Source organism: Sarcophilus harrisii, chromosome X (genome assembly GCF_902635505.1).
Source record: "Sarcophilus harrisii chromosome X, mSarHar1.11, whole genome shotgun sequence".
Taxonomy (NCBI): domain Eukaryota; kingdom Metazoa; phylum Chordata; class Mammalia; order Dasyuromorphia; family Dasyuridae; genus Sarcophilus; species Sarcophilus harrisii.
The window spans coordinates 38980577-38997803 of NC_045432.1; the positions used below are offsets into that span (position 1 = coordinate 38980577).

Consider the following 17227-nt stretch of genomic DNA (forward strand, 5'->3'; position numbering starts at 1 on the left):
CTCAGACCAGGCTAGATGATAGCCGAGTTAGGGGAAATCTTCATCAGCATCTAGATAACTCTGGCCAGAGTATTAAATAAGGAATCACTGGGAACCCCAAGCAAGGCCTCTTCACCCTCTCTGTGTCACAGACTCCTCTGGTCCTAGCTGATGAAGTCTATGGATCATTTCCTTCTCAGATTATAGTTTGATGCCTATATTCATAATCGGAGGAAATGCTCAATTTCAGTGAGAGGTTAGTGGGGGAAAAAAGATGGAATTATAGTTCACATCCAAGTTCTTTCAGACTCCTTTGGAATCTGTCTTAACCTCAAGGAAACTCCTAATTAACGCCTAACTTTGAAGAAAATCTCCAGTGGGTATTCTATAGAGGGTTTGACTTTGTCCCGTTTAACATTTTTATCTAAAACTTGAATGATAAGGGAAAGCATATTTATCAAAGCTGCCAGTGACAAAACTGTAATTATGAAATTCAGAAACAAAGGGATCTCAAGATGGAATATAGACCCAAATTGTTACAAGACGCCATTTAATAGGTATAAATGTAACATCTTGCATTTAGCTGCTTAAGTACAGAATACAGAGCTGGTTTGACAACAGTTGCAAAGGTCAATGAAATGAAAAAGACTTTGGGTTTTTACCCGATTCCTTCTTCCAAATGCACAAACCACATGACGTGGGAGCCAAGAGTGCAGGGAATCAGAGGCTGCATTGAGAGAAGTGGGACAGTGTCTGCAACAAGGCAAGGTGATAATCTCCAAGTGATCTTACACTGCCCAAACTACCCACAGAGTATTAAGGTCAAGGCAAAAGACTACCTTTTGCCAAAACTGTCCACCTTGGTCATCTGGAGTAACTGCACAATCTTTAGCCATTCATTAATGCAACCCCATTAACACTGAACCACAGTGGCTGGGAAGCAACCCTTCATGGCATGGGGCATGGACTTACACTCCTGCCAGTCATGACAGAAGGAAAGGGAAGCCCAATTTTGGTTTGGCATTCTCTCAAGTTAGGATATTTCGTATTAGCTGGCTTTTAGGAAACAAGACAGATGCCTCACTTCCTAAGAATCACACTAGGAAGAAAAACTAATTTTAAATCAGAAATGGTTAACAAATCTATAGAAAAATCTCAAGAAGACATGGAGTTTTCATCTCTACATGATTTGATAAGGATAAAGGTGAGGGGAAGAGAGGCCAGTACCACATGCATGCCTTCTAGCATATTTTATATAGATCTTCTACCATGAGAACAATCATAAAAGAGAGATCCAGGCCTTTAACATAAATAAATAAAGCCCAAACATAAAAAACAAGCTTATCCCCAAGATATAATTTAGAAAAATATACCTACCCAAAACATAAGCAGCTACTAATTTCTGGTTCACGCTTAAGTGGAAGTAGAGAGGCACAAGAGATTCCACTTCTCCCAAGGTAGGGAGCATCAGAGCTGCAACGCACACGATTCCCAGGAAAACAGTCAATAAACTAGGTCCTGATGAGGCAGTCCTATTTTCTGTAAAAAATGTAAATATGCTTCTTAAAGCTGAAATCTTTTAAACACAATTTAAGACAGAGTCCAATCTGTGAGCCTTTCAAGAATACTTGACAGCCGTGGAAATATATACCCACTAATATCTTCGTCTTATCTTTCGGTAGACTTGCCCAGCCCTGCCATGCCATATGGCCCCCGGAGCTCCTTATCTGGGACACCACCCCTCAGAGGAAACACTCTTCATCCCACTAATTTCTGGGTCTTGCAGCATCCACAAGATGGGATTCCAGGTACCCTTGGTTCCTAGTCCCAACAGCCCATTACCATTATCCTTGGGAATGTCCCTTGGGAATCCATCCCTCCATGCCCAGCTCTGAATAGCCGTTGCTGTTTTAGAGTATGGCAGCAGGCAAGCAAGAAAGTACAGAAAGAAAAGTTTTAAATTATTTTCATGACTGCCTTAGGTGCAAAGGGGAAAAAAAAATAAGTCTACATATATGACGGGATAGGCAAGGTTTAATTTGTTTAAGGGGAAAAAATTTAAAACTCAAATCATCCTAATGATTATCTTGTTCTATTATAGCCTACTTTGTAATTTAAAACAAAATTAGCCCCTAACCTATAACTAGCAAATAAGATCTTCTTAAAATGTATTATCAGGCACTATTCTTCTGCATTATACACTCTCATACATTTTACAAAAAGTGACAGTAACATCCTCCACTATATAGATTTTCCACTCTTGTCTCTTTCATTAAAGCAAATGACCTTTGTCTTCTTTTGCAGAATGAGGCTGTTCATTCCTGCAGGCATCACGCTCACTTTAAATCAACCTCACCAAAGCCAGATCAGAGAAAACAAATCTAAACTTCAGTGATTACCAATTTAGCTGAAGCAATAAAACACAAATGTTATCACGAGAGACTCGGCTCAACTGTCAATGCCAATAACTGAAGCACATTTAGTGACTCACATTCCTAATAAGAATAGATTTACTTTAAGAAAAAAAATTAACTATTAAGTCATATCTGAACAAAGATTCTTAAAAACCACATCAAATTCCCCAAACCTATAGGAGAAAAAAAAATTAAATAAGATTGGTTGTGTTTTGTTTTTGTTTTTTCATTTAAGCAACTTCCCCCTCCCCAAATCTCCTTATAAATTCACAGGACACAAATTCAGTAAACATAAGCAAAAATGGCTCAGAGGATCAGAGGCTTAGAACTGGAAGAGACCTCAGAGGCCATCTAATCCAACACTTTCATTTGATAGACTGGAAAAGGGAGGCTCAGCCAGGGGAGACTTTAAAAAGGAATGGTAGATTAAGAACTAGAACTGGGTCCGGCCACACCAGGTCCAGTGCTCTTTCTATTGGGGCACCAAGCCTCTCTTATCAATTCATCACTTAACGTAACTGAAGTCATGGCACTTGAGCACTTTTCAGGCAGACTAAAGCACAGGCACCATTTACATTTATCCTCCATGTTTAAAAGTGACATTTTAAAACCATAATTTTAAACCCAGTAATTTTCCTTTAAAACATACCTTCAGGATGGCTCCAAGTGTGGGGGAAAGGATATGTTCAGACATTAATGTGATATAAAGCCAAAAGGACATTAAAAAACTTAAAATTATATACATGGAAAGCACCTTGAGTAGTTTGAAAAAGTAATTGCGTTTATCGTTCCAGCCTAAATGCTTTTTCAATTGATACCCTCTAACCCTACTGGCCTGCAAAAATAATTTTCTGCATTTTGACATTTTTCTTAATAACTAACTCTGCACTTTCCAACGTTTAATGATTTCTAAGCTCTGCTAGAAGGCAGTGATTCTACCTAGCAATTGTATTTGCTTAACACTTTTACTAAAAGCTCCAAGCTGTGGGTGGAAGCCATTCCTGCATTTTGAAAAGCTAGCGAGAAGCCAAATTCATCTAATTTGTCTCAATGGGACTTTTGGAAAAGTTCACTTCCAACTATGGAATTCCAGATACCAAACAAAAGCTTTTGACTCAAAAGATTCAATAAGATGGCCAGAATTTCACCCCCTTTTATTACCCTTTCTAAGGAATTAGGAAGACTAACAGTGTGGCCCAGTGGCTAAGGAAACAGGCGTGGAGTCAGAAGCCATTTATGTTAGAATAGAAGCTCCAGGAGGTTTCATTCTTTTCACTGTATCCCTAGGAGTCAACACAATGCCAGGCATATAGCGGGTATTTTAGAAATACTTTTTGATTGGCTTGGGACAAGTCCCTTGACCAAGCTGTGCCTCACTTTCCCTATGTATAAAAAAATGAAAGAGTTGAACTAAATTGCTTCTGTTTCCTCCAGCTCTAGATCTAGGATCCTAAATGTGACTTTGGGCAAACCCCTTTACTTTTGTGGGGCTCAGTTTCCTTTCCTGCAAGTTGAGGAGAGTGGATTAGATGACTTCTAGTTCTAAATCAAAGATCCCATGAAATCTGATTTTCCACATCATCACTAGGGAAAATGGGACAACCTGGCAAAGATGGTAGGATCTGGCACACGAGGTGGAAGGCATTTTGCTGTGGCACCTCTTTTTTTCAGCAGGCTGGTGATGGCCACAACTTTGTAGCACTGAATAAAAGGAACCCAACAGCCCCCACCATCATCTCCCCCCAGCCTCCCCCTTCCCCAAAGAATCTTCCCATTTTTGTGAATGGGGAGGAGAGGGGGCAAGAAAAGTAACATCACAGACAAAAACCTAACACCAGATCTCGCTAAAGCTTTTCCCTTTTTGTAAATAGGCAGAATTCTTAAGCCCCCACTTGCCTTCCCAGAATCACAAACAAATGAAAGCCAAAAAAGAATGAAAGGTTTCAGTCAGAACTATTCAAGTTCTAATTTTTGTTGCTCAGTCATATTCTCGATCCCAATACAGTTACTAGGGTCTGAGAGCATGTTTTATAACTGATTTTAATACCCATTTCCCTTTCCTTCAATTTTAAAAAGATGATCCCAAGGAGGACTTGAAATAATTTATTACCAAAAATACTAAATTATTCTTCACAGTTAAATAAGCTTTAGTAAATAGATAAACGTGGTCTAGTGACTCAAGTTATTTTTCTTGGTGGGGCAAAATAATTACAGGCTAATTCCGTCTCTTAATTCAATACTTCAAAGATCTGCAATTGTATCAGTATGCCAGCCTGGATCATAACTCTTCTCTTACTGAGAGCAAGGCATCCAGTGGCTGTGACAGAAAAACCCCATCTTGATGTCACCAGCACAGTAAGGAACCCGTCTGATCTTAGTGAGGCTGGGTCCCACACAACAGCCAGATCGGGCCCTAAGCCAGGCTCAGCTACCAGAAATACCTCCTTAGTTAATGGGTCCTCTTACTCATTCCACAAGAGGTATTTCAAAAGGAGAGTCTATGGGATTTAGAAAATGGACAAAGTCAAGAATTTCAATTTCACAAATTGTTTTCACATCAAAGATAGCATCAACAGGGGCTTTTGCTTTCAAAGAACAGTCAGGTTCTTTTGTCAGCAACAATTATTGGGCATCTCTTCTGAGAAGAAAGCCTTGTGTTAGTTACATCCTCCATCATCCTTCCCCTTTTTCCGGCTGTTAAAGGCTTATTATATAACTTATTATATATATTATATATTATAAAGGTTATTATATAACTTCAGGACTATGGCAATGTCTATAAAGAAAGACTAAGATTCAGTTCTGCCATCAGCGTGATGTTAGTCAAATCACCATCATGGGAGCCCGCAACGAGAGCTGGAAGATTCTATCCAATCTCTTCATTTTACAGAGGAGAGCACTGAAGCTCAGAGGGTGCCCTAAGTCACCCATCACCCAGACTTTAAACCTCTTTCTGCCAAACCCCATCATCTCATCTATCTTTTTGGCTCTCAAGAAACTGGCCTTGAAGGTCCCTTCCAGTTCTCTATCCTGATTTCCCTGTTCCCAAAGTCACAAGGTAGCTGAGTCAGAATCAGACTGGGTCCTCTGACCCCAGTGCTGTGGGGTGGGGTCCAGACCCAAGATTTCATCGGAACTCCCAGTAAATAAATTCCCCCCAGCAATCCAGAAGGGCACGTGCTCAGTAACAGCTAGTCAGAGAATTGCCTGGGCACTGAGAGATCACATGACTTGCCTACAGCCACACTGCAGTGGGCATCAGAAGTGGGGCTTGAACCCAGGTCTTCCTGACTCCAAGGTTGCCTTTCAACTTTCTCAAATGGATAAATGGATGGGGACCCATGAATTCCTGTAACAAGAAAGGGATTAAGCAACACAACTCATGGACATGCTAGACAACAATGAAAACAGGGGGTGCTGACTATACTTAGGCCATTACAAGGTGCTCTTATTTTGTACCTTAAGAAAAAGTTCTCCTTCTGACAATGGAAGAGAGGGGAGAAGGAATTAAAAGGGGGGATTAACATTCAAAGAGCCAGAGCATGGAGATGGTGACAATGTTAAAAGTATCCAATCCCATTTCTGGAGAGCTAAACTGGAAGGAAATGAGGAATGGAGAGGGATTGAATGAGTAGCCCACAGGGGATTTTTATAATCTGCCTAGTTTAATTAAATTCAATTTTAATGAGGTTTTTTCCCCAAAAAACAACATGAGCCTCCTTAACACAGCTTTGAGAGGGCAAATGAACCACATACAATTCACTCACATAGAAAAGCACCTTCCTGGTGTTTGTTCTATTACAGTATAAGCCAAATGTTACTAGTGTGTTCAGTCTCTCTCTCTCTCTCTCTCTCTCTCTCTCTCTCTCTCTGGTTAATCAATTCAGCTTAGGCCACAGCAAGTAAATAAATTTGATTCTCAAATCCCCTTATATAAGACATAAATATTTAATTATTTATATAATTAAGGCAAAGCATGAGTGGGAGGAACAGCCAGCTATTATTCCAGTAAAATTAGCATGATGATTTTTGCATAAAATCTCTTTATGCAGTAGAAGAGAAAAAAGAACTAAACTGAACCCCTTAGCTTTTTCTTATTTTCTTCTCAAAGGGGGGGGAAAACAGATCTTAAATTTGAATTGTTATCAAGTCTTTTGGAACGAGGGAGTTGTCAACTTGACACACTATTAAATGTTCCCATCTCTATTGTTTTACCATTCATCCCATTCTGATGCTTCATCAAATCAATTCAATCAGCATTTATTAAGCACCTATTAGATGCCAGGTAAAGAGTTAGGTGTTAGATATACAAATTCATTCCCTTTGTCCTCGGCATAGAAGCTCCCTGAGGCACCAAGTTGGACAGATCTAACCCCAAACTGGAAAAGCTTCCAATACAGGCCCAGTGGCAAAGTACTTCTGTCTTCCCAGAACAGTCAGTTAGAGTTGGCCAAGTTCAGCGCCAGAAGGTGGGCCACCGAGTGATGAACTGTTCTGGCCAAAATGACTAAAGAAGACTTTTTAACTAAGATGTGGAGGGGCTGCAATCTGTATTTGTGGGAGGAATACTCACAGAAAAGAAAATTCCAGGTCTTTTGAAATACCAAGGACCCATATTCTTTCAAAATATGATAATCATTACTTTATAACCTCAGTCAATAAATACTATAGGGACTTTGTCCTACTGCCAAGCTGCCTCTCCTTTCAAATAAATTAAATAAGAAAAAATGAAGGAAAAGGAAATCAAAACAAAGCATACAACTACTAAGTTGTATTGCCATATAATAAATATACTGCCTTCTTTCTTCAGGTTCAAAAGAACTTGTAAAAGATAGCCTACCACATCTGTTCTTTACATCCCAGCCCTGTTGGAAAGTGCGACCCCAGCCATCCAAGCACTTCAATTTCCAGATGCCCCAGCGTCACCTGTGCATGTATTCTCATTCATTCTCTCTCTCTCTCTCTCTCTCTCTCTCTCTCTCTCTCTCTCTCTCATACACACACACACACATACACGTGTCTATACACATGCACATATTTTTGATGGAGTTATTCTCAAGGTTATTGTAAACCAGGGATTCTGAACCTTTTTTGTGCCTTGGACTTCTTTGGCTGTAAGTTGAGGCCTATATGGACTCCTCAGAATTTGAATGCATAACATGAAATATAAAGGAAACCAATCATATTGAAATACAGTGATTCAAATGTTTTTGAAGTCCATCGACCCAAGGTTAGGAACCCCTGTTGTAATCAGAAACAAAAATTTCACTAGGCTTTTTAAAAATAGAGACCTGTTTGACAGAGCATCTGCTCTAAAAAGACACTTTCTGTTAAGTGCTCCTTTATCCTTTTTTCCTCCACTTCCTTTCGTTGTTCTTTGGCAGATGGAAGAAGGGTAGCGATAATCTCCTTCCGTCCTAAAGCCTTTCTTTGACTTTGCTCAGAAACTTGGAGACGGAATTTGTCTATTACGTCATAGTGGCAGGACCGAACATCTCTGTGACGAATAACGCTGTGTGAGATTAGAAAATAAATTCTGTTAGGTTTGGGGGTTTTTGTATGACAAGTAGAGGGAGATTTCATTACTATAGAGGCAATGTTATTAACAAATCACAACAAAATAGATTTGCTCTAAGCCAAAAGTATGAAAAATTCAGATATATATATAAAACATATTTGAAATGTAGCAATGGTCTCCATACAAAAGTCTGATGCAAAAGAGACAAATAAGAAAATCTTTCCATGTTCTAGATAATACATCTTCTTGACAGTTGACTATTTCAACTGTAATAGTAATCAATTACTTCCTACTCTGGCACTCTCTCCTAGTTTCTACTGCTATCTGTCTCTATCTATTGCTCAGATCACAAAGCTCACAATGAACTCTAAAATGAGTTTGACACAAGGAGGCTGAAATAACCAATCTAGCAGTGAACCCACTGTTAGTAGTGCACCATGAAGGCAGCAAGACAATGCTGAGAAAAAAGCTAGTTTGTTCATGGTTCCACTACAAAGCAATATTTATGTATATCCTGCTTTTTCTTACTGAAGAACACAGAGCATTCAGGGCATTTGGCAAGAAACCACATTTCAACAGTCTAGCCTTTGCAACAGAATTTTATAACCAAACTGAAAATTCAACAACAATCAAAAAATAAAAATCTTCTCTGGTAATGAAGAGCACATTCCTAGTAGTTTTATAAGATTCCAAAGCCCACTACTTTAGCTTTTTCTCTTAGAGAAATAACATTTTAGAAAGAAAAACCTAGCTACCTGTTTGTAGTTCTCATAGAAGGTTTAAGTGAACATATGAGACCAGTTAACAGAGGCATATGGTTTTCCCACTAGGGTAAAAACCAAGTATGAATTGATTCATTAAATAATTTAGCTTATATTCCAAATAAAATGATCTGGAAGAACTATCTCATAGCTTCTTACAGATAAGAAACTCCTTATATACTTGCTCACATCATTCTCTTACTTGCTTCCTGTCTATTTGGGTAAACTTCCTGGGGCTGAATCACTGCAGATGAGCTTGTATTCTCATTGTTCTCAGGATAGCCCTAAGAAAATCAGGATGTGCTAAAGAAAGCCAAATCCCCTAGTGCAGATGGAGTAATTTGAAGAGAGCAAACCCAAAAAAAGGAGCTTGGTTTTGGGGGTTGTTGGGTTTTTTTCCCATTTTAAAGGATCTTGCTGCAATTGAGAGATTGAAAAATGATCTTCAAAAGGTTTTTATAGAAAATATACAATCAAGATCTGTATTGCCTCCAACATGTTTTAAACTTGATAGACATTTGACCGATTTGTTTTAAATTGCCTAGAAACTTCTTACAGAGAAGCTCAGTGCACCCAAACATTAAGTAGAGCTCAAAGCATAGCAATGGCCAAATAAAAATTATGAGCAGGTAACAAATAGAAAATACAGCTTTTTTAACCTGTCATTACTAAACTCATAAAAAATTTATTATCGACCTTAAAACATTTAACCAACAAGGGGCTTTGACTTACATATCCACACAGCATTGAGGCTTCACTGCCCCGGCAGCATCAACGACAACATACTTATTGGGAGTAGTGCATAAAACTGAAAGACAAAGGTCAAAATAGTCATTTAAGGCCAGCTTTCCAAAGCCTAGATGGAGGCAACCATTTGCATGATTATAAAAAATACGACCAGGGACACTGGCCAAGCATAAAGCACTAATATAGTAGAGTTATATTAAACAAGGTCCCCTTTCAGCCATCTGAAGCAAAGAAACTCACCTTTGAACTTTAGGGCAAATTCATAGGGATTATACAGGGTCAACACCTGCTTGTGTGTTGACTGGTCATCTGCATAAAATATCAGCTCGGTAGGAAATACAAAAACAGGAAGATTTCCTTCCACTAATTCTGGTTGCCTTCTTTGTTGCTGCATTGGCACTGAATCTCCCTTGTCACTCCTCTTCTTACAGTCTCCGATCTAGTCTGGATTTCTCTCTTTGACTTAGTTTAAAAACTCCAAAGCATGTTTGCAATCCTGAAATGTGGAGGGGGGTGGGGAGAGAAGATAGAAAAGAGAAAGGGGGAAGAAAGAGAGAGAGAAGGGGGGCAAGAGAAGCAAAGGAAAAAAGAAAAACCGTATGATAACATTTTCAGGAGCTTATGTTACTTAAACAAGAAGCAGGTGCTAGCTGGCATTTAGTTTCATGCTAGCTCATAATTCATCGAAAAGGACTGTAAAAATCAATTAATGAAACATGACCTTTAACTCTTGTTATTGGCTTGCTAAAACGGGTTTAATCTAAGTACCATACTATCATTTATAAATCCTCCTTTCACACACCATGAACACTATAAAAATGAGCATTATGAAAAATTACATTTGGTCTATAAAGCAATAAAGTCCTCAGTCTCAATTAATGGCACCTTTCAGTATTATGCTTCAAGCAAAGCAAAACTTCAACTTTTATCTTTTTTTTGAATGTTTGATAGAATTTATTTATAAATATATCATATTTAGAGAAATATGCATGGGTAATTTCCCCACATTGACCCTTGCCAAACCTTCTGTTCCAACTTTTCTCCTCCTTCCCCCCAGCCCCTCCCCAAATGGCAGACAGTCCCATACATGTTAAATATGTTAAAGTATGTGTTAAATACAATACATAAAATTTCAACTTTTAAATCAACATCTGAAATCAACTTTTACATTTTTAAAAAATGCGATAAATTCCATACTTATTGAATACTAGACAACAAATTCAATAACAACCAAAACTTAGGAGTTTTTCCAATCCAGTCTATCAAATATTTAAAGTCTGTGCTGGGAATAGGGACACAAAGATAAACCGATAAATAGTCTCTGCTCTCAAGAAGCTTATGTTCTACTGAAGGGATATAACATGTAAATATATAGGTATACACATGATTATTTGAGGGAGGAGCAAAAGGCTTCCCAGAGGAAGTAGCATATGAGCTTAGCCTTGAAGGAAGCCAGTTTTAAGAATCAGAGATGAGAAGGGAGGACATTGTAGGCATGGAAGACAGCCTCTGTAAAGATGGTGAAGCAGAGATGTAACATCAAATTCAGGAAATGGCCAACTAGCATTTATTAAGCACCTATTTATTTATTTATTTATTTATTTATTTATTTATTTATTTTACATTTATATAACCTTATTTTTTTTTTATTTTTTTTTAATTTTTTTTTTTTATTTAATAGCCTTTAATTTACAGGATATATACATGGGTAACTTTACAGCATTAACAATTGCCAAACCTCTTGTTCCAATTTTTCACCTCTTACCCCCCCCCACCCCCTCCCCTAGATGGCAGGATGACCAGTAGATGTTAAATATATTAAAATATAACTTAGATACACAATAAGTATACATGACCAAAACATTATTTTGCTGTACAAAAAGAATCAGACTCTGAATTATTGTACAATTAGCTTGTGAAGGAAATCAAAGATGCAGGTGTGCATAAATATAGGGACTGGGAATTCAATGTAATGGTTTTTAGTCATCTCCCAGAGTTCTTTTTCTGGGTATAGTTAGTTCAGTTTCATTACTGCTCCATTAGAAATGATTTGGTTGATCTTGTTGCTGAGGATGGCCTGATCCATCAGGACTAGTCATCATCTAGTATTGTTGTTGAAGTATATAATGATCTCCTGGTCCTAAGCACCTATTTATTATGTGCCAGGGACTGTGCCAAGTACTGAGGATACACAGAAAGGCATATATAGTCCCCACCCTTAGGGGCTCGCACTCTAATTGAAGAGCCAACATGCAAATATCCAAGTACAGACCAGTTATATACATGATAAATGAGAAATCTCAGAGGGGGCACTAAGATTAAGGAGGACCAGCAAGTCTTCTGGCAGAACCTAGGACTTTAGCTTAGACTTGAAGGAAGCAGGGGACGGCAAGAGCCAGAGACGCAGAAGGAGAAAGTGCCAGGCGTAAGGGGCAGCCAGTGAAAATGGGAGATGAAGTGTCTTGTGGGAAGAGCATCGCAGAGGCCAGTGTTGCTGGACTGCAGAGCGCATAAAGGGAGTGAGGTGGAAGAAAACTGGAAAGGTAGGAAGGGGCTGGCTTTGAAAACCACAGACTTCATATTTGAAGGTAATAAGGTAATATTGAGATACTAAGTAGCCACTGAAGTTCATTAAATGGGGATGAAGGGTATTATTTAATCAGGCCTTTGTTTTAGGAAGAGAGGAGGATGAACTGGAATGGGGAGAGACTTAAGGCAGAGAAACCAAGCAGCAGGGTCAGGATGCAAGGGGATGAGGGCCTGCAGCAGGGTGGAGGCAGTGTCAGAGGAGCAAAGGATACACATACGCAAGGTGTTATTATGAAGGTGGAAGCTACAAGACTTGACCACTAATTGGCTACAGGGGTGAGGCTGGGAGAGAAAGTGAGGAGTCGAGGATGACACTTAGGTTTCCAGTCTAGTTGATGCCAGGAGTTAGGAAGGGGAAAAATGGCAAGTAGGCCTCTTTGACCAAAACACAGCGCAGGAAAGGGAATCTGGACAATAAGCCTGGAGGGGTAGGCTACAGCAAGATGATGATGGGCTTTAAATGTCCAGTTATATGTTAGAGACAATAGGAAGCCACTGAACAATCTTGAGCAAGGGAATGAGATAACTGGATTTTAATTTCTAAATGATATTAAAAGGAGGCACAAAATGATATAAAACAGGTCTCTATACCCTAGAAAGAAATGGGATGGTTACCATTCAAAGTAAACAAGAAAGGGTTTGGCTCAAAGGTAGTTCCACATCTGTGAGTGAAGCATGTGAGTTCTGCGGCAACTATTCCCCCAAAAGCTCAGATGTGTTTCTTTAGATTGATTTTAGTTTTCCAACTATGTTCAGATAGCTGAAGCTGTCATAAATCTGATCACCAGGTAATACATTACTATGTTTCCTAGTCGCGGTTGGAAAAAAAAAAATCAATAGTACCTCTAAGAAAAACCTTTAAGAAAAACGAAAAGCCATATACATATTGCTTTTTATACAAATAATTTAAGGACCCTGAAAGATGCCAAATTAAATTACAGAATTTTAGAACACCTCTAATTTTAATTATGTGGTCTGTGCCTTCAAATTGTTCTGTAAGCTATATATCATTTTGAATTCGGATTCTCTCACAGAAAAAGTGGCCCCAGTAAATGGTAAAGTTTTTTACCAGATGGAGATTTTTAATCATTGGCACTATTATCCAGACTTTTCAAATTTGACCAAATGCCCTAGATTATATTTTCCTTGTGCTCATTAGAAAAACATTGAACCATTTCTCTTCATCTTTCATCATATCCAATGGCACCTAAGTCTACTAAGCACTTTCCCAGCAGTTGAACCTACTGAATTTCCATTTTTTTAAACTCACTTACACAGCCCATTTAGTCATCGAATCAGAATTGTTTAGAGCTTGAAGGAGCTGGAGAGATCGAGTTCAACTATTTTATTTGGGAGAATAAAGAAACAGTTCCCATATATAGATTTAGAGTTATATTAGAATTCGCTTTGGAACCTCACAACCACATGAGGTTACTACTACTATCTCCATTTTACAGAGAAAACTAACACTCAGAAAAGTAAAGTTACTTTGGTCAGTGTCATTCACTAGCTAATGCTAGAAGCTCAAACTAAAATTCAGGTCTGCTCATGTCTCATCTAGTATAGCATCCATTTATCTCACACTGTCTTAGAAAAATAAATCTATTATGCTAAACATATCAGATTATGCAGTCCTGTTCTGTGAGTTTCTTTTTCTTCAGGGACTTCCTTCTTTTTTTAAAGTGTTATATAAAGTGTTAATACTGTTACTATTATTTTTTACTCTATAACCATAAACCACACAAACTATATATGTACATTACATAAAAGTTATAACCTCTTCAGCCTAAATATACCACATAGCTTTTCCTTTTTCTTCTTTTAAAAACCAAAACACTATAACCCATACATTCCAAGTTGGATTAGGTGTTCTCAGAATTCTAGTAAATCCTTTTTGTTTCAAGGGCAATAAGTTCTTTAATTACTCTGCACAGCAAGCTTCATTAGAGCCAGAACACCCAAATTCTCCATTATGCCTCCTTTGATAAAATGCTACCTTTGAAGATTATGTGGGATTTCAAAGAAAATGAGCTTTAAAGGACACATTTTTCTTAAACCTGGAAAAAGTAATGAACAATGTGAAATGCATCTGTCAACGTACAGGCACTGAGGAAGAGACTAAAAGTCTTCAGTTTAACGTATATTAGATTGCTTGCCGTCTAGGGGAGGAGGAAGAGAGGGAGGAAAATTTCAGACAGTTTTGCAAAGCTTAATGGTGAAAACTACCTTTGCATGTATTTGGAAAAATAAAATACTATTTAAAAAATAAACATAAAAATCTTCAGTTCTTTCTTAAATAGAAAGAATCAAATTGAAATACCAGACTGTTTTAGAACTAGGAGGGACTTTTGGATTTTCCAGAACAGGCACTTCAAAGAGAAGTGCCTTGCCTGCAGTTCCTTGGTGACAAAGCTAAGCCAAGGGTCCCAATTTCCACATTAGTACACTTTGCACTGTACTATGGACCCTTCTTCAAAAAGAAACTCTTTACCCAACAGCGACTGACTTCAGCAGGGAAAGAATGCACTGACTTAAGGGGACAAACTTTAGGAAGATGTGGAAGTCCAAGGTTCTTGGGGTTCCCTTCCAATACTCTTATTCCACCTTCCAATTCTAGCTAAGGCTTTAAATAATTCATTTCGACCCCAGATTTTTCCATGAACCATAACCTACACTGTTAATTTTCTTGTAGTCATTAACAAAAATATTGAGCCATTTTGCTCAGCTTATCAGCACTCCATTTCATGCACCTGCTTCCATTTGTCATTTCTCTTGGCTAGGAATGAAAGTTGCCTCCTAAACTGATCCCATTGAAAATTGGAAAGGAGATGGCATCAAGTCACTATAGTAATAGGAAGAGCCCTGCCAAGAAAGAAAAACAACATGGCAATTGCCCTGAATTGATAGGATTTCTTCTTCTTTTTCTTCAGTTATGAAGTGTTCATTTCTTTTTCTTTTTTAATAATAATAATAGATTTTTATTTTTCAAAATGCATGCAAATAGTTTTTAATATTCACTCCTGTAAAACCTTGTGTTCCAAATTTTTCTCCCTCACTCCCACCCTCCCCAAGACAGTAAGTAATCCAATATAGGTTAAATATTCCAATTGCAATTTTTCTAATCATATTTTCCCATCTGTCATGCTGTGCAAGAAAAATCAGATCAAAAGGGAAAAAAACAAACAAACAATAACAACAACAAAAAAGGTGAAAATACAATTCTTATCCAGACTCGGGACCCACTGCCCCATCTCTCTAGATGCAGATGGTTCTCTCCATCCCAAGTATATTGGGATTGGCCTGAATCACTTCATTGTGAAAAGAGCCACGTCCATTCACAGCTGATCATCACATAATCTTGCTGTTGCTGTGTACAATGTTCTCTTGGTTCTATACTCACTTCATTTAGCATCAGTTCATGTAAGTCTCTCCAGGTTTTTCTGAAATCAGCCTGTTCGTCATTTCTTACAGAACAATAATATTCCATTATATCCATATACCATAACTTAAGGTTAGCCATACCCATTGCATAATCAGCCATTACCCAACTGATGAGCATCCACTCAGTTTCCAGCTCCTTGCCACAACAAAAAGGGCTGCTACAAACATTTTTGCACATGTGGGTCCTTTTCCCTTTTTTATTTCTTTGGAATATAGGCCCAGTAGTGAGACTGCTGGATCAAAGGATATGCATAGTTTCATAGCCCTTTGGACATAGTTCCAAATTGCTCTCCAGAACAGTTGGATCAGTTCACAATTCTACCAACAATGTATTAATGTCCCAGTTCCCCCCAGCCCTCTAACATTTATCATCATCTTTTCCTGTCATCTTGGCCCTCTGGGACAGACAGGCATTTTCAATTTTTTTTTCTCCCATCACTATTGACTATCCCTTGGGAGACCCAACAAGCTAAAGTTATCAAATACCGCTTCCCTATGAATTAGTTTATAGGATTGCTTCTCAGAATTTCAAAACTTCAGAAATCATTTTTACAGATGAGAAACCTCAGGCCCAGAGAACTAGTCATTTGTCTAAGATTACACAGTGAATTAATGATTAACTTGGAGGTAGAACTCAGATCTCCTGATTATGTCATACTGCCTCCCATCAACAGTACAGGAAACTGAGGCCCATGCCCTGAGTTGAGATGAAAATTAATAAAAAAGGCAGAAATTCCAATTACTGGACACTTGCCCGGGAAAGCAGATTTGAATGAGACATCACAGTGGGAATCATGAGGTAACCAGAGGGCAATATCAGGGAACTAACTACCTGGGTGGTTAGAGGTATCTACACGAGTGATGAGAGGGCTAGTCAATCAACAAGCATTTATTAAGTGCCTACTATATACCAGGCACAATGTTCCCACAGTTCCTGCTCTCAAGAAACCTACGTCCTAATGGAGGAGATAATATGAAGCATTGAGGTACATGTAAGATCAACACATAGTATGTGAAAATAATCTGAAAAGGAAGATCATGGGAGAGAAGGGAGACCAGGAAAGTCTGCCAGTAGAAGCTAGGATTTGAGAGGCTCTAAAAAGGTAGGTGGGAAGCATACCAAGGCCAAATTTTGCCTAGGGCTGATCATGGCCAGTGCAACTAAAAGAAATGTCTTGCTCTCATCCATATGGGCACTCCCTTCATGGATACAGATTGTGTTAGTAAACAGTCTTTCTGAGTGCTCTGGTCAGACAAATTAATCCATCACCCAACGGCCAACCTTTTGGTGATGGGACTCACCACACTTAAGGCTAACCCTCAGACAAATAGATGTCCAGAAAGCCAGAGGCTCTGCTGGAATACACAGCCTTGGATAAGTGCTCAGAGTCAATTCTATCTGATGATGAAGCACTAGAGTAGGACTTTACTGGAGATTATGGTTACCTAAGCCTTAAAAAAAAATGCCATCTGGGCAGTCTTCTTAAGCCAGCCTAATGTATAAACAATCCTCAGACTTCCTGAGTATGGTAATGATGGCCTGTTGCTTTACTCAGAATTCAAAGGCTCCCTGCAATTGGTCCAGATGAATGGCCTCACCTCTGGAAATCCTCACCCATTTCCTAGTGACAGCTTCTCAAAATGCCACCATAATCTTCATCCAAAAATTCAATTCATATAAAAATACCATATTGACTCATTTATTTTACTCCCTAGCAAATTCTTCCTTACTCTTGTTAATTTTAAGAGAAAATCAATTTGTTTTCCTTTCATAATCC

At 38.5% G+C, this 17227-nt stretch overlaps 1 protein-coding gene across 3 annotated transcripts in view; it reads right to left on the minus strand.

Moving 5' to 3' along the window:
• Window positions 1–17227, minus strand: part of LOC100928587 (motile sperm domain-containing protein 1) — a 34764-nt gene that overhangs the window by 7509 nt on the left and 10028 nt on the right. The window contains exons 2-6 of one of the 3 annotated variants that reach the window (XM_031945186.1): window positions 9660–9915; window positions 9405–9480; window positions 7685–7905; window positions 1822–1884; window positions 1357–1518 (exon numbers count right to left, since the gene is read on the minus strand). In XM_031945186.1, coding sequence (XP_031801046.1) covers window positions 1357–1518; window positions 1822–1884; window positions 7685–7905; window positions 9405–9480; window positions 9660–9813 — 676 coding nt within the window. In that variant the 5' untranslated portion in view covers window positions 9814–9915. Of the gene's footprint in view, window positions 1–1356; window positions 1519–1821; window positions 1885–5628; window positions 5743–7684; window positions 7906–9404; window positions 9481–9659; window positions 9916–17227 lie in introns of all 3 variants that reach the window. The other 2 variants (XM_031945185.1, XM_031945187.1) reach the window with 2 other exon arrangements.